The sequence below is a fragment of the Cetorhinus maximus genome, chromosome 14 (assembly GCF_964194155.1).
Source record: "Cetorhinus maximus chromosome 14, sCetMax3.hap1.1, whole genome shotgun sequence".
NCBI classification, from domain to species: domain Eukaryota; kingdom Metazoa; phylum Chordata; class Chondrichthyes; order Lamniformes; family Cetorhinidae; genus Cetorhinus; species Cetorhinus maximus.
Window position 1 is genome coordinate 50,499,663 of NC_135892.1, and position 22,313 is coordinate 50,521,975.

A 22,313-nucleotide genomic window follows, 5' to 3' on the forward strand; every position below is an offset into this window, starting at 1 on the left:
GTTCATGGAACCTCCTCCTCCGGTTAGTGGTTTAATTGTCCACGACGAGATGTGGCATAACTGCAGAGCTTTGATCCAATCTGTTGGTTATGGGATTGCTTAGCTCTATCTCTAACATTCTTCTTGAGTTTAGTATGTATGTAGTCCCGTGTTGTAGCTTCGCCATGTTAGCATAATGCTGCTCCTGACATTGGTCCCATGGCTTTATGGATATGTTGGGCCTTGAGGTGATAGATTTTGGTGGAATACAGCTACGTTGCTGTTAATTATCCCTAAACTGCCCCTAAGTATCACCTAATACAGATATGTTAAATTTTCTTGTTAATTAGCTGGTTAACTTTGACAGCTCTTGTTTGGTTAGTGGGGTTGACGATATAATATTAGGTGGCTGTAGTGATGCTGTGCATTAGCCACTGTGGTGCTGAGCATGCGCACTTGAATTATTAAAGCCTCCCAAAAAGGTGCAGATACAGTCAGCATCGTAACAGTGTTGCAATGCTCAGTGTCCATTTAAAACGGTCACTGAGTGACTTGCTGGGCCAGACCAGGTAATGATGACCAGGTAATGATGACAGATTTCCTTCCCTAAAAGACACTAGTGAATCAGATGGGTTATTACAACAATTTTGTTTATTTGTTCATCGGAAGTGGGTGTTGCTGACTAGGCCAGCATTTATTGCCCATCTCCAATTACCCTTGTTCAGAGGGCATTTAAGAGTCCACCACATTGCTGTGGGTCTGGAGTCACATATAGGCCAGACCAAGTAACGACAGCAGAATTTCTATCCCATTAATGAACCAGATGGATTTTTAACAACAATTGACAATGGTTTCATGGTCATCAGACGATTTTTAATTCCAGATTTTTATTGAATTCAAATTTCACCATCTGCTATGGTGAGATTCAAACCCAGGTCCCCGGAGTTTTACCCTGGGTCTCTGGAATACTAGTGTCACCATCTCCCCATATTTTACAATATAAAAGATAAAAGCTGCACTCTGAAACAGCAAAGCCTGGCAAATTACAAGGTATGGAAGGCCCTCAATGTGCCAAGCCAATTTACTGAGCAAAGATCCACTGCCCCATCTTTTAAACTGTGAAATGCACTAAGGTGCAATACTCAAAACTGAACAAAGTGTTCTAAATGAAACCTGACCAGTGATCTGTGTGACTAATAGCAATGTTTTGCTGCTTTTATATTTGAAAATACTTTACACAAAATGTAGTATTTGAACAAGAAAACAAGCTTTTATAAGTGCCAGCAGAGAGGGTGGATCAGCCTCTGTGTGGTTGCCTCTGATCTTCACCGGAGTTCTTTGTGGGAGGGGAATGCTGGGCTTCTGCCTGGACCATAGTTTAAGCAGCAGAGCGGACATCCAGGGTGACATCTGGTTGCTCCGTGACTTTACAAAGTTGCCACCTTCCTCTTTGAAACACTGCAGTTATGCAACCTTCACTTTTCCAGTTTAGAATCTTGCCCTGTGAACCCACTCTCAAGTCTGTCAGTCAAAGTTGGAAACGAATGAGCTGGAATTGTAGAAAGTGTGGGCTGTTTCTTTTGGAACTCTGTCATAAATTAAAGAAGCATATGCCCTAGCTGGGTGTCACAAATCATTATTTGGATTAAAAGGAAAATTGGGTTGATGCAGAGAGGTATTGGTGAATCAGTAGATACTCAACATTAGATACATACTTGTGGGGAGGCAGTTTATGGTGGCACTATCAGATCAAAGCACTACAGTGCTGCCATATACAATAATGAATGGTGTTGGACAATTAAACAACTGATCAAAGGAGTTTCCACAAACATCCCACATCCTTGATGATGTTGGAAACCAGAATGCCAGTGCAAAAGACAAGACTAAACCATTTGCAACCAACCACCTTCACCCAGAAGGGCAAGTGGATGATCAATCTTGGAGTTCTCCTGAGATCCCCAGCATCAGAGATGCCAGTCTTCAGCCAATTTGATTCGTTCCATGTGATATCAGGAAACAGCTAAAGCCTCTGGATACAGCAAACGCAATGGGCCCTGACACCAACCCAGCTGAAGGACTGAAGACTCATGCTTTACAACTAGCCACACCCCTAGCTAAGCTGTTCCAGTACAGCTACAATACTGGCATCTATGCCCAGTCCATAAAAAGCAGGACAAATCCAATTCAGCCGATTATTGACTCATCAGTCTACTCTTAATCATCAGCAAAGTGATGGAAGGTGTCATTGACAGTGGTATGAAGTGGCAATTATTCACCAATAATTGGCTCACCAATGCTTCGGCTCCACCATGACCAGTCAGTTCAGGCTTCATTACAGCTTTGGTCCAAACATGGGCAAAAGAGCTGAATTCCAGAGGGGAGGTGAAATGACTGCTCTTGTCACCAAGGCATCAGTTGACTGAGTATCATCAAGGAACCTTAGTAAAATTGAAGTCAGGGGAAAAACTCTCCACTACCTTTGAGGTCCAATTTTTATCTTCTTCCCTAGCTCCTGAAAGTCTGACCTTAGAGGACAGGTATTGAGGCCCTATGACATTAGTACCGCAACATCTGGCTCACTCTCTTCCCCCTGTAGAATACTCTGCACCCTCTCTGAAGCCTTTGCTGAACACATCAGTTTCATTCCCTTGCACCTCCACCTTAAATGAATTTTAAGCTTGGCATGTATTGAGTTCTCTTTGCGCCTGACATTTTGGCGAGGAGTCTTCAACCTGCAGAGTGGACACTCTCTCCTGTCTTCAAGCGTTCTTCCTCCACCTGGATCTCTTTCTCTGGCCTCTTACCCTCACAGGATCTTTTCATTTACAACTGCTGGCTCGACATCGATTGCCTCAATTTCTCCACACCCCTCACGCACTCTAACCTACCTTCTTCAGGACTTACAACACTCCGTTCTTTCAGGTCCAACCCTAAAATTGTCATCAAACTTCCTGACAAGGGTGGGCTAAGGTTGGCAAACCTATCTCTGGAGACTGAATGCCAACTCTGACATTTCTTCCGACTTCCCCTGGACTATGACCTCATCACTGACCATCAAGCCTTCATTTCCATGACTGTCACTGACCTCATTTCCTCTGGAGATCTTCCTTCCATTGCCTCCAACCTCAAAGTTCCCAACCCTGAACAGATTGGTGGATCTTGGGAAGGAGGCAGAAGCAAATGGACTCCTTGGTAGACCCAATCAATTCAGCCTGTTCTTGCCCCACAGAACTGACTTATTTCTATCTCAGCTCTTTTTTTTGCCCTCCCCTGTCCAGTCTTTTCCCAGCTATGTGTGTGACTCTTCCGCCACCCTCTGCTACTTTCACAATTTCCAGTCCCTCATTGTCACTTTTTTGCAATGGACGCCCACTTCCTCTAGACTTCATCCCCCACCAGGAGGCCTGAGGACTCTCCAATTCTTCTTTGAACAGAAGCCTAATTTGACCCCATCCACCACCACCCTCCTTCGCCTCACTAAACTTGTTCTCACAATAGACAACTTCTCCTTTAACTATTCACTTCCTTTAAATAAAAGCTGTTGGTAAGGGAACACATATCGATCTCAGCTATACCTGTCTTTTTATGGGACAGTTATCAACTTTGCTTCCAATCTCTACCCTTCCCTCACATGTCAATCTCTGATTCTTCCCTGTCTCTATTTCTGGGGACTATCAACCTATATTGACTATAATTCACTGACTCCCACAGCTACCTTGACGCCAATTTCTCACACCCCACTTCCCGTGAGCTCTCTATTCCAACCGCCCATCTTTTTGCCATCTTTGCACATCTATTCTAACAACACAAATTTCCATACCAGTATTTCTGATATATCCTCAACTGAATTCACTCCCCCACGCCGCCACCCCCATTCACAACGATCATTGATGGGGTCTTTAACTGTGTCCGTTCCATCTCCTGCATTTCTGCTCCTGCCCCATCCCTCCCCTCACCCTGTAACCAGAATAGGGTTCCCCTTCTATCCCACCAGCCTCAGCTTTCAATGGATCATCCTCTGCCATTAATTAACAGAAATACAATCAGATGAATTTTGAACTAATTTTATTTAAAGATACAAAGGAATAAAATTATATGCAGTGATAGTAGCAGTAATTATAATTTTTTTAAAAAACAGCATTTAAACATTGAAAAACTGGGAAAATAGTTTGAAAAATATTTACAGTACAGGTATGGTAGTGATTTTTTAAAAAATCCCATACCACAAAAAATTTCATAGCAAACAATATTACAATTTTACATTCAAATTCCAAAATAAACAAATTTATAAATTTGAGAACTTACCTTGCAAAGTTTATGTGCTAAGTACAGTGAGATTGACACAGTCATTACAGACATTAAGGGGAATCCCTTTTTATATAAAAGTGAATTTACAATTTTACAATGTATAATTCACCAAGTTGTGCTAATTTCCTAATTTAACGCTATTCTTTCACTTGGTTTGAGAACTTAAATATTGTAATAAAATGGAAAAAATGAATCGAATAGCACTGAATAGCAACTATCTACATTTAGGAATCTAGGAAGTTTCAGTATTTGCTGAACAGATTATACTAAAAATCTGGAATTGCAAGATCTGAGATTGAGGAATAGTATTAACCACTACTTTTGGACACTACTTCCAATTCATTTCCTATAACGTGTAACAACATTCTTAACTTTAATATATCTGTAGCCAATCCTCAACTAAAAGGAGCAACTGATTTTCCTGAAGTGATCCACACAGAATGGGTGGAATCTTCCTAATCCCACAGAGCTGGGCTTGAAACTTGACTGGGAAGAAGTTCACATATCGGTGTCAGGTCAACCATCAGATGTGTTCCCACCTCCAGGCAATCTTGACAGAGGAGGGCCATTACTGGTAATTATCATCCACCTGTTAGGGTTGGGTGGCCAATTTGAATAATTAACTAACCATTTGCAAGTTGTCTCGGGACACCGTCAAGATCCTCCTGGTATGGCTGGCCTGAGGCTTCCACCAGGGTGACCAACTCTCACGGTGAAAGTTAAGGGATAGTCTGTGTGCTAGTTTAATTTTTTTTTAATTCACTTATTTTTATTCATTCATGGGATGAGAGCTTCATAGCATTTATTGCTCTTGAGAAGGTGGTGGTGAGCCACCACTTTGAACTGCTGCAGTCCACATGGTAACCCACAATGTGGGTTAGAAGGGAGTTCCAGGATTTTGACCCAATGACAACGAAGGAACAGCGACATATTTCCAAGTCAGGATGGTGTGACTTGGAGGGAACTCTTCAGAGGGTGCCTCAAGATAGTGGAACCCTTGTGGTCCCTATCCTGCAGCAGCAGAACCCACCTTTGCCGGTGGGGCTGCCATCCTTCCATGACTGCAGGTGCTATGATTGGGTCTGCTGCCTCAGGAACCCAATTGGACAGCAGACCTGCAGGTGGCCAATCAGGAGGCTGCCTCCCGGAATATCAGGATGATCCAGTGTGTTGCCGTCAAGTGTGGGGTTGGGGCCCTATTCTTAATGGGCACATGATTCCACCTAGCGTGTCACTTCCTTTTACTGACAAAAAGACTGAATGAAGTCATTGAAGTCTTCAGAAGGAGTTGGAAATTCATTAATGAAAGCCAGGTCCACATGGTCTGAGGCTACTGGATTCATACAATCATTACCTTCAATTCCATCAACATTGAACATGTTATTTGTCATGCTGTCCGTCATCTGCATGCCTCCATTGAAAGGTAGGTCATTGTTCAGGTGTCCAAGGACACCATCTATACGAATGTCAGTGGGTAGTTGTGAATTTGCTTGAGCAGTTTTGATAGCAGCAGTGTGGCCCAAGGTATTTTGAGATAACTGAACACTTTGAATGGATGGCGGTTGTTGCTGATTTGATAGCTTCCATAGACCTGGAATGGATGCAGCTTGTTCACAGTTTGTACTTACCAAATGTACATCATTATGGTTAATGTTATTACCAGCAAGTATCTGCATATTTACATGAGGGTTCTGATTTACGATAGCATTGGAAGTGCTTAAAACAGTAGGTTGTTGAATGCGTTGAGCTCCGATGCCATTGTTGCTGGTATCGTGTCTAAACCCTAATGAATCTACAGGACAGTTCTGTGTAGGAGGTTCCAAACATTTCAGCACATCTTCACTGAGCACTGGCAAGGAATTATGATTTGCAGGAGCATGTGGATGCAAATCTCCTTTTAGAGTGTTGTAAGAAGGTATCTGATGCCAGCTTGGAGGGGCAGGTGGTGTTGTGGTTGTAGATACCAATGTTTGTTGGGCAGAAGTGAAAATCTGATTTGAATTCCTGAGAACTGTGCTATTAAAAATATGATGATTCTGATTCATAGCCACCAAATTTTTGGCATGCTGCTGATTTGGCATTACTTGTGCCTGTTGTAGTCCAATAAATGGGTCCTGAGGCTCTATGAAGTAAAGAACAAAAATAATGAATCCTCTGACAAATGACAAGAGCTATTTTTTAGAAAAAAGTTTATGCTTAGAGTCAACAAGTTGTGTTGGAAGGTTGAACTGATCAGTCTGGAACTTTTACCATAACTACCCAGGAAACATTCAATGGCTTCAAAAAATAGATGTTGATTAATTTCCAAATTAAATGATCAGCTGTAAATAAATGCATTGGCTAAAGTCAGGCAATGCAATGTAGATTTGAATCTGGAAGTTACATTAACATACTACACTAAGTACATACTACACAAAAGTTACATGATGTGCAAATCTCAACCCCAAAATCCCTTGTGCTGTGGCAATACTGCTCTGACGTTCTCCATCACCGTCTCTAGTGAAAAATCTCAAAAATATTTCTCATTTAAATAATTATGTTTCCTGAAATAAACAGTACCTGCAACTTGTTTATTGACAGGCTATTATGAAGTAAGATAAGATTGATTTCACTACACTATAGAAAACATGGGAAGATTTGTAATGTTAATAAATTAGTAATGTAAAAATAGTTCTGAATCTGATTACAATGCTTATAGAGTCTACTCAAATCAGTTTGTGATGTAGTTCTTTCCTACCTTGTTTAATGGCCTTCGAGAGTACATAGGCTCTTCTTGCAGGAGGCACACCAACCGTTTTGTCTGCTCGGTTTTGCATACATTGTACATCTGTGGCATTTGAAACTATATGTCAAGATCCAGTTGGGAAAAAAATACTGAGCAGCAAAACCGCACATGTTCAAAAATATTAATCCGAGTGGACCCAACATTCTAATATATATTATAACATCTATTCCATGAAAACATTTTCATAGCTCAAGGAAATAGCATTAAATCAAATCTTAATTATCAGATTGACATCTCCTGTATCAGTCCAATTATGGGCTCTAAATCACATTCCTCCAGTTTTCATACTAGTTTTCCACTAAGAAGTATGTCTTGTTGGTGTAGCACAGCACAAGGATCCAGAATTCTGTCAAACACCAAAACATCTAATGTCATGCTGTGGTAGGTTGCTAGATTCTTCACACTTCTGATGTACTTCTGATCCAAATCATACTATTGGGAGGCAAGATGCCAAGCAAAGATCATGCACATTCCCAAGGGTGTGTAGGGAAAACAAATTAAGGTCCCTGGGACACCTCTAGCTGCATTGGCAGAGACCCAAGAAAGCGCTACCTACCACTCCTGGGGAGCTGGGGAGAAAGTGCCAACTGAAAACTGAAAAAGCAAATAAGAGAAACAAATAATGAGTATGAAGAGAGATTGGCAGCTAACATAAAAGTTGTTCAAAAAAAGGGTGTAAAGATAAACCCAGCTACTACAGGCCAGTCAATTTAACTTCGGTGTTGGAGAAGCTTCTAGAAACAATAATTCAGGACAAAGTTAGTCACATGGACAAAGTGGGTTAATTAAGGAAAGACAGCATGCATTTCTTAAGGGAAAATTGTGTTTAATTAATTTGTTGGAGTTAGTGTAGAACTTCAAAAGGACACAGACAAGTTGGTGGAATGGGTAGACAGGTGGCAGAAGATGTTCAATGCAGAGAAATGCCAAGTGATTCATTTTGGTAAGAAGGCCATGGAGAGACAATGTAAAATAAAGGGTACAACTCTAAATGGGTGCAGGAGCAGAGGGACCTGGGTGTATATGCGCATAAGTCATTGAAGGTGGCAGAACAGGTTAAGAGAGTGGTTAATAATGTGTACAGTATCCTGGGCTTTATTAATAGGGGCAGAGAGTATAAGCGCAAAGAGGTTGTGTTGAACTTGTATAGGACACTAGTTCGGCCTCAGCTGGAATACTGCATCCAGTTCTGGGTGCCACGCTTTAGGAAGCATGTGAAGGCATTGGAGACAGTGCAGAAAAGATTCACGAGAATGGTTCCAGGAATAAGGAACTTCAGTTACAAAGACATATTGGAGAAGTTAGGACTGTTTTCCTTGGAGAAAAAGAAGGCCGAGAGGAGATTTTGATAGAGCTATTCAAGATCATGAGGGGTCTGCACAGAGTAAATAGAAAGAAACTTTTCCTACTTGTGAAAGAATCGAGAATGAGAGGGCACAGATTTAAAATAACTGGCAAAAGTGATACGAGGAAAAACATTTTCATGCTGCACGTGGTTGAGATCTGGAATGCACTGCCCGAGTGTGGTGGAGGCAGGTTCAATAGAAACATTAAAGGGAATTAGACTGTTTTCTGAAAAGGAAGAATTTACAGGGTTACAGGGAGAAGGCGGGAGAATGGCACTCAGTGAATTGCTTATTTGGACAGCTGGTGCAGACACGATGGGCTGAACGGCCTCTTTCTGCGCTGTAACAATTCTCTGATTCTGTGAAAATGTAAGTATCAAATGCTTCAACAGGAGCATGATGGTGCTACCTTGAGCATCTAGCTGGTCTTTGTAAGAAAAGATGGCAAGACAAATTCTAAGCAATATTTATTATGCCCCAAGATAAAAGCCCTAGCCTACCTGAACAAGAAATTGATGCAGAGAAAAAGTATAAGTAAATGGGCACATCATTCATTTGTTCAATTATCTGAATCTAAGTCAGAACATATAGTGCTCAAGATTGTAAGAAGTAATGTCCCACTTAAGAGCCAATGTGTTAGTGCCAATGTAGAATAGATTGATCTATATCTGAGCTAATCCCTGCTGGACAGCAAAAGACATTGATCCAGGTGTAAAAACAGAAAATGCTGGAAATACTCAGCAGATCCAGCAACATCCGTGGAGAGAGAAAGAGAACATTTCAGGTCGATGACTTTTCATTAGAACTGGGAAAAGTCAGAAATGCAATTGTTTTAAACAAGTGAAAGGGGGGAGGGTGGAAAAAGAACAAAAGGGAAGGTCCGTGAGAGAGTAGGAGACATAAGGGATTAAATGACAAGAGAATTGCTAGTGCAGAGTCAAAGGCATTGGTAATGGGACAAATAAAGAACAAAAGGCATATCTAGAGGGGGTGGGAATGACAGACTGCTGAACAGTTGCCATCCGAAACTGAAAGCAAGGGGAAAACAAGGCTGAAACGGAAACATGCAAAGAAAAAGGAAACAAAATGGTGGCAGAGATTTATAGTCTGAAATTGTTGAACTCAATGTTGATCCTTGACGGCTGTGAAGCGCCGAATCGAAAGATGAGACATTGTGCTTCATTGGAACACTGCAGGAGGCTGAGGTCAGAGAGGTAAGTGTGAGAACAAGGTGCAAAATTAAAATGACAGGCGACCAGAAGCTCAGGGTCGTGCCTGGGGACTGAACAGAGGTGTCTCGCAAAATGGTTGCTCAATCTGTGTTTGTCTCCCCAGTGTTTAACAGGCCATATTGGGAGCAATAAATACAGTGCACTAAATTGAAATCAGTACAGTACATGTAAATTGCTATTTTACTTGAAAGGAGTATTTGGGCTTTGGGTGGTGAGGAGAGAAGAGGTAAAGGGCAGGTGTTGCATCCCCTGCACTTGCAGGGAAACGTGTAATAGGAAGGGAAGGGACGTGTTGGGGGTGATTGAACAGTGAACCAGGAGGCAACAGTCCCTTTGGAATGCAGAAAGTTCAAAAAGGTGGCTCACTACCACCTTCAAGGGCAATTATGGGTGGGCGCAAATCCTGGCCTTGCCAGAAATGCTCACACCCCATTTAAGAATATTAACAAAAAACAAGGGAAGATGAAAATGTATTTCGTAGTGGCATCACACTGGAGGTGGCAGAAATGGCAGAGGAAGATCTATTGAATATGGAGGCTTGTGGAATGGAAGGTGAGGACAAAGGGAATCCTATCAAGGCTCTGGGAGGGAGAGGAAGGAGTGAAAGCAGAAGAGCAGGAAATTGGACAGAAACGGTTGAGGATCCTGTCAACCACAGTGAGGGAGAGGGCCCAAGTAGGACTGGAACAAAAAATGTTTCACATATCCCACAAATACCTAGGACCCATGTGGGTACCCGTAGCAACACTTTTTATTTTGAGGAAGCGAGTGCTGTTGTTCAATGTGAGAACAAACTCAACCAGGGAAGGAGGGTGGTGATGGATGGAGACTGGAGGTCTCCTTTCAAGAAAACAGCACAAAGCCCTCAGACCATCCCGGTGGAGAATGGAGGTGTAGAGATTGAATGCCCATGGTAAAGTGGAGGTGGCTAGGTCCAGAAAATTGGACACTGTTACAGTGATGGTAGGCATCAGAAGTAGGTGGAAAGAGACTGGAAAAGGGAGGGAAAAAAAAGAGCCAAGATAGAAAGAATTTTTTTTATTCTTTCATGGGATGTGGGCGTCACTGGCTAAGTCAACATTTTTGCCCATCCCAAATTGCCATTGAGAAGGTGGTGGTGAGCTGCCTTCTTGAACCGCTGCAGTCCATGTGGTATAGGTGTACCCATAGTGCTGTTAGGGAGGGAATTCCAAAGTTTTCACCTAGCGACAGTGAAGGAACGGCGATATATTTCCAAGTCAGTTCAAATCAATCAGCTGGTCAGGAACAGACAAACAATGGTCAACCTATTTGTGGATCTTGGGAAGGAGGTAGAAGCAGACTGTTTGGGATTGTGGGACTATGAGGTTGGATGCCTTGGAGGGAAGATCTCCAGAGATGACGACAATCCTGGACACAATGGCTTGATCTTCATTGGTGGGGTCATCATCCAGGGGGAGGTAGAAGGAGAGCTCAGAGTTGGCACTGATTCAGACATTTGCATTTATCACCTGCAGTATTTAGCTCTTTTACGCTTGAAATCATGAATTTGAACCATAGTGATGGTGAGCCTGACATCCAGCCTAGTTTAACTTGTTTACACTTGAGTTGATATATGTCAATTATTACAGGAAAAACTATTAGACCACCCCACGCCCCCCTTCATAACTTCAGTCATTTTCGCAGCTTTTATTAGCAGACAGAAAGTCAACCTGAATATTCTGAGCAATGTTATAGGCTGCTGAGAGTTTGAACCCAAACTACTTCAGAAATAGTTGCTGGAAATCAAAGATAGGAGTAACTTGGCCAGAGTTTATGTAAAACGTCCACAGAAGTGTTACTGTTTCAGTGAATGTTGATTGGTGAGTGACATGCTGGGAAGGGGTTGTGACATGAGGTTCTATTAGGATCTTATGCTCACAGGAGGACAGAGAAATGCAATCCTCCAAATAAAATGGGTTCAAGACCTCTGCACTCATGGGATATATTATTTATTGTGATCCTTACCTGCTGGTGCCCAGTCCTGCAGCAACTTTTGGAAAACATCTGCTGTCCTCTTTCGTTTTTCAGAAAAACAGTTATCTATATAATGAGAAAAAGTTGCAAAAAAATTATTTCAAACATCATACTCAAGAGAAAGAATACAAGTAAAAATGCAAAAATATTTCTGACTTTGTTTTCTAGAATCAACAGTATTAATTTATATAACATCTTTAACACAGTAAAATGTCCCAAGGCATTCACAGGAGCATTATCAAACAAAGTTTGACACCAAGTCACATAAGATGATGATAGGACAGATAACTAAAATTTTAGTTAAAGAGCTAGGGTTTTAAAGAAGTGTCTTAGGGAGAGAGAGATGGGCAGGGGATTCTACAGCTTAGCACCTAGGCAGCTCAAAGAACAACTGTCAATGGTGGCGAGATTAAAATAGGGGATGCGCAAGAGGCCAGAATTAGAGATGAGCCAAATTTCAGAGGATTGTAGGAGGTTATGGAAATAGGAAGGGGCAAGACCATGGAGGGAATTGGAAACAATGAGGGAAATTTTCAAATTGAGGCGTTTTCGAGCCACGAGCCAGTCAGCAATCGGGAGTAATGACGGAATGGGTCAGTAAGATATAGCCAGCAGATGAACTCAAGTTTATAGAGGGTAGAAACTGGGAGATCAGCCAACAAAGTGTTGGAATAGTCATCTAAAGGTAACAATGTCATTGAGGGTTTTAGCAACAGATAAGCTGAGATGGGCGAAATTAGGATGATGACATGGGTATATGGTTGGATGCTCATCTCAAAATCAAATCTGACACCAAGGTTGCGAAAATTCTGGTTTAGCCTCAGAGAGTTGCAAGGGAGGGGAACGGAGGCTCCATCGCCAGGGAATGGAGTTTGTTACGGTGCCGTAATTTCAATAATTACTTGAAGGAAATTTCTGCTCGTTTAGTACTGGATGTCAGGTAGAAAATACAGTACGACAGATATCAGATAGAAAATACAATGGCGAATCAGGCTGAATATAGAAGGACTAGAGAGGAAGTGAAAAAACAAATAAGAAAAGCAAGAAGAGAGCATGAAAAGACACTGGCAGCTAATATAAAAGGGAATTCCAAGGTCTCCTATAAGCATGTAAATGATAAAAGGGTGGTAAAAGAAAGAGTAGTGCCAATTAGGGATAAAAAGGGGACTTGCATGTGGAGGCTGGAGAAATAGCAGAGATATTAAATGAGTACTTTGCACCTATCTTTACAATGGAAGAAGATGCTACCCAGGCTGAGATGAGAGAGGAGGTAACTGGTACATTAGAAGAATTTAGAATTCAGAAGGAAGAGGTTTTAAAAAGGCTATCTTTACTTAAAATTGATAAGGGACCAGGACCAGGTGAGATGCATCTCAGGGTACTAAGGGAAGTGAGAGTGGAAATTCCAAAGGCACCAGTGATAACCTTCCAGTCTACCTTTGGCACCACCCCTGTGTCTGAGGACTGGAGAATTCGAATATTAGACCCTTGTTCAAAAAGGGGTGCAAAGATAAAGCTGGCAACTACAGACCAGTCAGTGGTAGGGAAACTTCTGCAAACTATAGTTCGAGACAAGATCAATAGTCACTTAGACAAATTAAGGAAAGCCAGCCTGGATTCATTAAGGGAAAATTATGTTTAACTAACTTGGAGTTTTTTGAGGAGGTAACAGAGAAGATTGATAAGGGCAACGCTTTTGATGTGTTTATGGATTTTCAAAAGACATTTGATACAATGGGCAGAATCATCCCAGGTTTGCACCAAGTGCAGGAGCAGGCGGGAAAAAGGACGTTTCACCTCCCCCCCCAACCCCCCCAAGCTACAATTGTGGCTTTTCGTACTGTATTGTCCCAATCCCACCTCATTAATTATGTTTTCCCGGGAAACATGCCATTTCGATGGTGGGCAGGCTCTCATTCACCTACCACACCATTACCTCACCGCTTCATCATGCCAGCCCCCATATTTAAAGTGTAGCCGCGGGCACACCTCTCAGTGCTTCAAGACCAGGACTGCTGCATAGGAGACATGGCCCCGAAAGGCAGGAAGAATGCAGCCCCCTGGTTTAATGACGCATCCCTTGAGCACCTTTTGGACACCGTGGAGATCTGCTGTAATGTCCTCTGCCCTCATTCTGGCCGCAGGATAAGCAGCAACATCACTAATCCAACTTGGGAGGCAGTGGCAGCGGTAGTCAGCACCAATGCCTTGCAAAAGAGGGCAGCCACCCAGTGCCGCAACAGGATGAATGGTCTCATCCGTTCCACCAGGGTAAGTCACTCTTCTCATCACTCTCAACTCACACACTCTCAAACCCATCACACATCCACAGGGATCTTACTCCTCAAGGGACAACACCACTAACTCCCACACACACCCTCACATCTCCATCAGGCCCATACCCTCTCGAGCTCATGTTCTCATCCCATCCATGTCTCCGCTCACCACACAAACATTCCACACAGTGCCATGTGTCCTGCTCACACTCTCTCCATCTGTTTTCATGCAGGAGAAGCTGGCTCACAGCAGCAGGGAGAGGTGCCAGGCCATGGGTGGAGTGGCCCACATTAGGCCTCTCACTCACTTTGAGGAACATGCCATCGCGGTGACTGCTGAGGACAGTGCCTGTGGCGATGGTGAGGTCAGTGGCAAACAGCCATGTGAGGATCTTGCGCCACATCATCCCTCTCTAAATGCAAATGTGAGTGCTCTCTCTCCTGCTTTTGACTCTGCTGCCATGCATTTATTCTCTCTATTTTGGTTTGTAGGGAGCTCTGCCAAGCGACTAACACCCTCGGCCAGCCAGTCCCTCAGCTCCATCCAGGTCCTCACCTCCAGCCAAGAGGGCTCCTCCTCCATTGAACAGCTGTAAATAAGCAGCCTGGAAGACCCATCACAGCACTTAACCACACCCTACACCAGCACAGAGACACATGCCTCGGTGGGACCTAGATCTAGAGCAGGCTCAGGTTCGCAATCTGGTGGTCACCATACGGTTACATGCCCGCATCAGGAGGAGGCAAGTTTAGCGAGCTCCCTGGCACTTGGAGGACTGCTGGGGAAGAAGCATCTGTCAGGTCAAAGTCAGGTGACGAGCATCTGGACTCGGTTTTCCAAGTCATCGTGGAGAGTCAGCAGAAGGTGGGGGAACATCAGGCAGAGCTGTCGGAAGCTCTCAACAGAGTGGCACTCAAATCTGAGGACTGCATTCGCCTGCTCTCTGATGAAGTAGCGCCCACATGTGCATGCATATGGAGGTCTCCATGGGGAGGATGGTGGACACTATGGAGACCCTGATCCAGCAGAATGTGGAGATGCGCGCAGACCAGCACTCCTTTGCGGTAGCCATGGGTGACTTCCTGCAGTGGCAACGCGAGAGGGAAACAGGGCACCTTGACATCCCTCCAGGTGCTCCTTCCACTCAAGGAGTCAGGCCGGGGCCCTCGGGCACCCTTCGGGAGGAGTGGCAGCTAGACAACCCTGGGTAATCCACTCAGGAATCTCAGGGATTGCCCTCTCCCTCGGATTCCCCTTTGCCTGTGACCGCCTCAATCTCGTCATATGTTACCACAGAGGGAGCAGCTGGCCCACAGGAGGACAGCCAGAGCGAACCGGGGCCCCCAAGACCTCGACTCTCCAGACGACACACGCCAAAGTGATCAGAGGCAACAGGACCAACCATTGCACAGGCTGTCTCCACCCCTGCTGCGGATGTCAGGGCAGCACCTAGAAGTCTAGTGTTCAAAAGTTAAGAAATGCTGATCACAGTTGATTGCACAGGTGAACACATTTTGTCACTTTACAATCTGGAAATATATTCACTTTCACTGAATAGTGTGTAATGGCGTTTTTCAGCTTCATTGACAGGCTACGCGAGTCGTCCTCCTGCATTCCCCACCCCCCCACTCGCAGTTCAGTTGCACACAGCCTGTCCACAAGTTACTCCGGAGGGAGAAGTGTGTGTGTGGCAGGGCCGTTCGGAGCCTCGTGCAAGCACTCTCCCATGTATGTGGATCCTTCCCGCATCACACTCATCGCACTGTCCTGAGCATTTTCAATGCTGCCTGCAGGGGTTCGCTTTCAGCTGACCATCTGAGCTGACCTGCATCTCTGCCCACCCACTGATCACACTCCCACGCAGCACCTGCTCCTGCCCAACACAACTCTCATTTCACTTTCGATTTAGCAAGCATGGTGCGTCTAACATTTCTCTTCAGGTCTGCTGTCCTTTTCCTTCCTTCAGTCACCCATTTATTTTCCCCTATCACTGTCGACCCCCTGGCATCACCTTCCACCTCCCCTCCCCTCCCCTCCATGGCCTACCAGCCATAAATAGCCCTTTTCTTTTGGGGATGTCCAGGTGAACATGCACATTCCCTTCCTTCCTGAAAATCCCACCCCCATGCACATTAACCTCTCTGACCTCCTCCTTCCCACCCCCAGGGTCTATGTCTGCCTCCGCATCCCCACCAACCACCCTCGCCATCCCTTCTACCGAAACCATCGCAGCCTCACCCTCCCGCCCTACTCTGTCCTTGATCATTCTCACCATCTCCTCCTACCATGCCCACCCTCCGTTCACTCCCCAGGAGACAGTCATGGACTCAACAGAACCCTCCCTTGCATGTTCACTTGGACATTCCCCCCTCTGGGCTCCTTCCCCCCCCCCATCCCCCAGAGATCCTTCCCCCTTGACCTTGGAACTCCTTCCCCCCACCCCCTTAGTCCTTCCCCCTTCCTGACTCCTTCCTCCTTCCCCTCTCCAGACTCCTTCTTTCCCCCGGACACCTTCTCCTCTCCGGACTCCCCTTACACCTACCTTCCCAGTTGCCGCCTTCTCCCCCTCATCCGCTCCACCCCCCGTACTCCCTTCCCCACTCCCAACCTCAGCCCCCAACAGCTTCATTCCCCCCCTACCAACCTTCCCCCGCACCGACACCTTCATCCCCCCACCCCCCTCCCAATCTTCTCCCAGTCGATCCTAGACCTTCCCCTCCCGCCCACCAGTACATCTTCCTCTCCCAAACACAGCTGGACCTTCCTCTCAACCATAATCCATTGTGAACATCAACGATGACTTTCCAACTTCTGTGAGCTGCTTCGCAGCAGAGCCATGTCCATGAGAATCCACCCAGTATGCCACAGACATTCCTCCAGTGTGACATTGCTGTTGGGTTCTAACATCTTCTGCTCCTCAGATGTCCACGATGTGAGCAAAGTCCTGACGATAAGTCCCGACTTCTACACGTCACACTTGTCAAGACGTGTTCTGCACCAATACGTTTTCCCGCCGACGTGCTCGGACGATCCAGCGTTGGGGGATGATTCTGGTCAGCTGAGCTTATGCAGATATATTACAATGAGATTTCCAATGTCCGATGGCGGGAAACGCAGCCCACCATTGACAGGCAGAGCGGGCACAACCGATTTTTGCCCTTCTCGCTATATTGTCTGCTCAGGCACCAAACACGCGCAATGCCAGCGGGCATGGAAAATTCTGCCGAATGCCACACAATAGACTTGCCAGCTAAATTCTAGCTCATGGAATAAAATAGAAAGTAGGCACTTGGATAAGAAATTGGCTGAGTGACAGGAAAGAGTAGTAGTGGCTTATGGGTGTTTTTCAGATTGGAGGAATGTGTGTAATGGAGTTCCCCAGGGATCAGTGTTGGGACCCTTGCTCTTCCTGATATATATTAATAACCTAGATTGTAGTGTTCAGGGCATGATTTCAAAATTTGCAGATGATACGAAGATTGGAAGTGTTGTCAACTGTGATGAAGATAGTCTTGAACATCAAAAAGACATAGATATGTTGGTGGAGTGGGCAGACAAGTGGCAGATATAGTTCAATGCAAAGAAGTGCAAGGTGATTTAATTTGTCAAGAAGAATATGGAGAGACAGTATACAATAAAGGGAGAAACTCTAAAGGAGGCGCAGGAATGGAAGGATCTCGGTGTATATGTACATCAGTCATTAAAGGTGGCAGAGCATGTTGAGAGAGCAGTTAAGAAAGCATATAGTATCTTAGGCTTTAATAGGAGCATTGACTGCAAGAGTGAGGAGCTCATGTTGAACTTGTATAAGACAATAGTTAGGCCTCATCAGGAGTACTGCCCAGTTCTGGGCACCATACTTGAAGAAGGCTGTAAAGGCATTGGAGAGAATAGAGAGGAGATTCACAAGAATGATTCCAAAGATGAAGAACAGTAGCTATGATGATAGGTTGGGACTATTTTCCTTGGAGAAAAGAAGTCTGAGAGGAGACTTGATAGAGGTATTCAAGATCTTGAGGGGTATGGACAGGGTAAATAGTGATAAACTGTTCCCACTCAAGGGAGCATCAAGAACTAGAGGGCACAGATTCAAAATAATCAGCAAAAGGAGTAAAGGTGATGTGAGGAAACATTTTTTCACCCAGTGGATGGTTGGAGTCTGGAACAAACTTCTTGAGAGGGTGGTGGAGGCAGGTTTGATTGAGGTATTCAAAAGGAAATTGGATTGCAATCACAAAAGAAAGAATGTGCTGGGTTACAGGGATAAGGCAGGGGAGTGGAACATGGTAGAATGCTCTTTCAGAGAGCCAGTGCAGACTCGATGGGCAGGATGGCCTCCTTCTGAACTGTAAAGATTCTGTCAGATAAGCAGTATGACAATTTAGAGACAGTGGAGGGGTTGAGAAGTAAGGGTCAGGTACAGCTGGGTGTCAAATATACACATTGAGAAGTGTATAGGTTGAGAATGAACAAGATGTCTGTACAAGAATATCACTTTCTCAGTTAAGATTTCAGATGATTAATCATTCATGTGGTTCTATAAGAACTGATCAATTTGACAGGTGGATGAAAGCCTCACAAAAAGGAAAATAATGACTAGTCTCAAAGCCTCCCATTTAGCTATTCTGGAAAGCAGTCCAGGAGACCTAATGAGCCATTGCTAACTCACAATTCCAGAGAACTGACTATATTTGCTGGCATTACTCACTCAATAGCAAGGTTGCCCACACTTCCACTAGCAGCTTATACAAACCTTTTTGTTAGCTACAAGAAAGTATTCTCCAACAGTAGTAAGTGAAGCTTCCCTCCAACAAACACGTGGCTGAAATGACCTGTGGGGCATCTCCCAGATTGAACAAATGATACTTTGACCTTGTCTGAAACTGGAAGACTAACTAGCAGCGTGTAATCCATTTCTGAAGGCTTGATCAAAAAAAAAACTTACTTCCCCATCACACCCCTTCAAAGAAAAAGGAGAAAGCAGACTAGTAACATAGACAGCAAGCCCAAACAACATACTGCTCCCGCAAGCACTAGGTAATCAAAAGAAGCATATGTCAATATAAACCCTTAAAAAGTAAAACAAGAACATAGACCACCCATAAAAAATAGAAAGGTCCCAATCTTTTCTAAGTTAGTCGATTGAAATGAGACAAAATTGGTCTGAGCGATCTGTGGGGAGGGGAGGAAAATGTAGTAGGCAGTGCTCCTATATTGCATCACTGTTCAATGATCCCTGCTGGAGATTGCAAGATCAGGATTGGGTTCATCTTTGATGTCTGCACAGTTAAATAGATTGTCAATGCTCAAGTCTAGTCCACAAGTGGAGAATGGTTACCTTGGTTCAACACGTCAAATCCTTCAGGATAAAGATGCAAAAAAATGCCTAGAAAAAACTAGATATTCTATACAGATACAATTTCAGAGGCACGCCCAAAATGTAGTAATAATAGGAGGAATTTTACATGGAGGCAGATGATTCCCCCTCCTAGCTTAAAAGTCAGGGTGAGCCAAGTCGCCCCAAGTCAATTTTATAGCCTTCAGGTTTGAGTGGCTCAGGGTGAGACTTCCGCTCCCATCTGAGAGAAAGTCCCACCTCCAAGAGCTGCCAGCTAATCACCAGAAGTGGTGACCACTGCTGGGACTACAGGCAGTCCCCAACAGAGGTGCCCAAACAGGAAGCCTAATGCATCAAGGTATAGACACCCCCAAACCACGCAAAGCCACGTAATCTCGTGAGAGGGGAATAACAGATAAAAACTCAGGCCAATCAAGGGGAGGGGAAATTTTAAAATTATTCATCAATTCCTTAAGGTGACTAAATCTAGTCAAAGCTACCCAGCTTTGCGGGTGGTGGAAGGCGTGGGGTGTGGGTGACCTCAGTTGGGCACCCTGTGCCCAAACGGGAAGCAACACCTCTCCCACCGCCAAGCCGACAACAAAGCTGCTGGGTGTCACTTGGCCTGGGCACCCACCAACACCAGCACCAGTGGGACGAAACCTTAAGGGCCTCAACAGCCCTTTGGAAAAGTGTGCCACCCTGCACCTCCTCTGCTGCTGGTAAAATAGCAACAGCGGATAAGCGGTGGGCACAGCACTGCTGCCATGATGCCCAATTTTACGCTCCCTCCATCTGCCAGCCCACTCCTGGGGTCAGTGGCTGGTTCAGGGGTTGGGGGGGCATAAAATTCCACCAAATACTTAAAAACATTAGGTACCAAATGTGCTTGATTACTGTGGAATAATCCTATTAAATACCAAACTAATGTTATTCTACAGTTCAATAATCATTGTATAGTACCTCTCTCATCTGGAAGATATCTGAATTCCATAGATTCACTGACTTCCTGGTCCGAAGGTCGCCGAAGCTGCATTTTCACTGATACAGGCTCAGTGATGTTTGTTTGGCAATATGCTGGCGTTCGAAAGACAATGGCAACTTGTCGGTGGACATCAGCTTGTGAAAACGAACCTTTGGCCTCCCAATTGTGAGTGAAAAAACGAATTTCAATATCATCTATGGATGTAAGTATTAAAATTTGTTCAACATTACGCATAAAAGGATTTTAAATCCACATAATGTTTATCCATGGTTTATGCTTATGGCCATTGTACAGTTGGCCTCATTTGTTAGTTTTAAAGTAGACTTTTAAACTCTGCCATCCGGCCTCCACCCCTCTCCCCCCTACCCCTGAATGACAGCTCTACTGATTTTAGGATAAGCCAGTAATGGCCCCGTCAGTGGCCTTATCTGAAACAAGTAGAAATCACAACAAAAATCCAAAACTACATTTTAAAAATGTAGGAATCAATGTACTGTAGCTTCAAGTATAAATGAAAACAATTAAATATTAAAAGATCACTGACAACAGAAATTTTAAACATCTTACTATTCTTGTACGTGTCTTAGTATTTGACAATGAAACATTCTGAGGGTGGTTAATAGGATTTCAGACCTTCAAGGTTTAAAGTTGTGTAAATCTAATGAAGCAATGCTTGAAACTCACTCTGGGTCCTGGCAGCACAGTCCATTTACCAGTATCAATATCCTTCATCTTGAGTGGCACTGAATCTTTCAATCCAACAAAAAACCAACACTATTTCTATTCTTCTATGAATGTATGAAATAATCATACAGTAAAAAGCAATCTGGTCCATTTACTGAGCCCCATACAGTCAGGATGCCTAATGCATCAAGATATAGACACCCCAAACCACGCAATCTCCTGAGAGCGGGGAAAAACAGATTAAAAAGTCAGGCCAATCAAAGGGAGGGGAAATTTTAAAATTATTCACCAATATGTTAAGGTGATTGAATCTAGTCAAAGCTACCCAGATTTCTTACTCTTTTTAAGAAATTTCAGAAATACAACAATTCAAAAATCTGAAGATGAAAGATTACCTTTTTGAACCTTGTCACACAGCAGATAAATTTCGTCTCCTCCTTTAACAGTACCTGTGTTCTTATTGACACGACAAATCTTCAACTCTGCTGTGTTTGGTGCTCCTGCAAATCAAAAATGCATATAAACTGTTGATTCTGCTGTGATAATGTACATACATTAGTTTACAGAATTTATAGCTCTCACCTTACTATATCTATGCTGCTTTCCTGTCTTTCCCTCAAAGTGAAATGCAATGGTCACTCTCTGGATAGTACAAATTTTCTGCTAATCTTCTTACCTCCGCTCTTGAAGGCCACAGCTCCTTACTGGAATGGGGTTTCACTGGTGCTCTCTGTTAATTTTTCTAAGTGACCATTATTCATGCATGGCCTCCAACATTCAGTTTGGGGGGCATAACATCCAACCTCAATCTCACACTTACTTTGCATAAATGCTTTTGCACCAGGCAACCTGGCTGAGGGTCTGCTGCTAGATAATAGAAAACCTGGTTGATTTCCATTCTCTAACCCAGGCCACATTTGCACCTATAAGACCTCCTAGCTAAAATAATTAAACTTGTGATCTATTTGGTCTGTATGGCTCAGTGATTTGCACCATAAGCTCAATCAGCTGTCAGGGGATTATGGTCATAAACTGGTATGTGGAGATCCCTACTCCCGCCTACAATAAATTACACATTTAGATTGTGGAATTTAAAGAGTTTCTGCAGGTGGAAAGGTTACTTGAGTCATTAAATTTGTCAAATTCAATATACCCATAGCTTAATGAATTTTATCTTTGTTTATGGAAAGGTCACAAGTCAGAAATCATAGTCTTTTCCCATTCTATATCCCCTCTTATCACTGAGCAATGGCCCCTTCAGTTTACAGTACTCTCAATTCCCATTTTTAGTTTTGAGCTCTTTGGCTTCATGGAGTCATAATGGCACGAAAGGAGGGAGTTTGGCCCATCAACTCCAAGCTGGCTCTCTGTGGAGCAATCCAAT

The 22,313-nt window shown here is 43.9% G+C and overlaps 1 protein-coding gene across 4 annotated transcripts in view; it reads right to left on the reverse strand.

Moving 5' to 3' along the window:
* Positions 1 to 4,027: 4,027 nt before the first annotated feature.
* The window catches only part of rel (v-rel avian reticuloendotheliosis viral oncogene homolog), a 60,978-nt gene continuing 42,692 nt past the window's right edge, over positions 4,028 to 22,313 (reverse strand). For all 4 annotated transcript variants that reach the window (XM_078556914.1, XM_078556912.1, XM_078556913.1 and 1 more), the window contains exons 7-11: positions 21,325 to 21,429; positions 20,224 to 20,439; positions 11,637 to 11,711; positions 7,025 to 7,114; positions 4,028 to 6,409 (exon numbers count right to left, since the gene is read on the reverse strand). In XM_078556914.1, the coding sequence (XP_078413040.1) occupies positions 5,529 to 6,409; positions 7,025 to 7,114; positions 11,637 to 11,711; positions 20,224 to 20,439; positions 21,325 to 21,429 (1,367 nt within the window). In that variant the 3' untranslated portion in view covers positions 4,028 to 5,528. The remainder of the gene's footprint in view (positions 6,410 to 7,024; positions 7,115 to 11,636; positions 11,712 to 20,223; positions 20,440 to 21,324; positions 21,430 to 22,313) is intronic.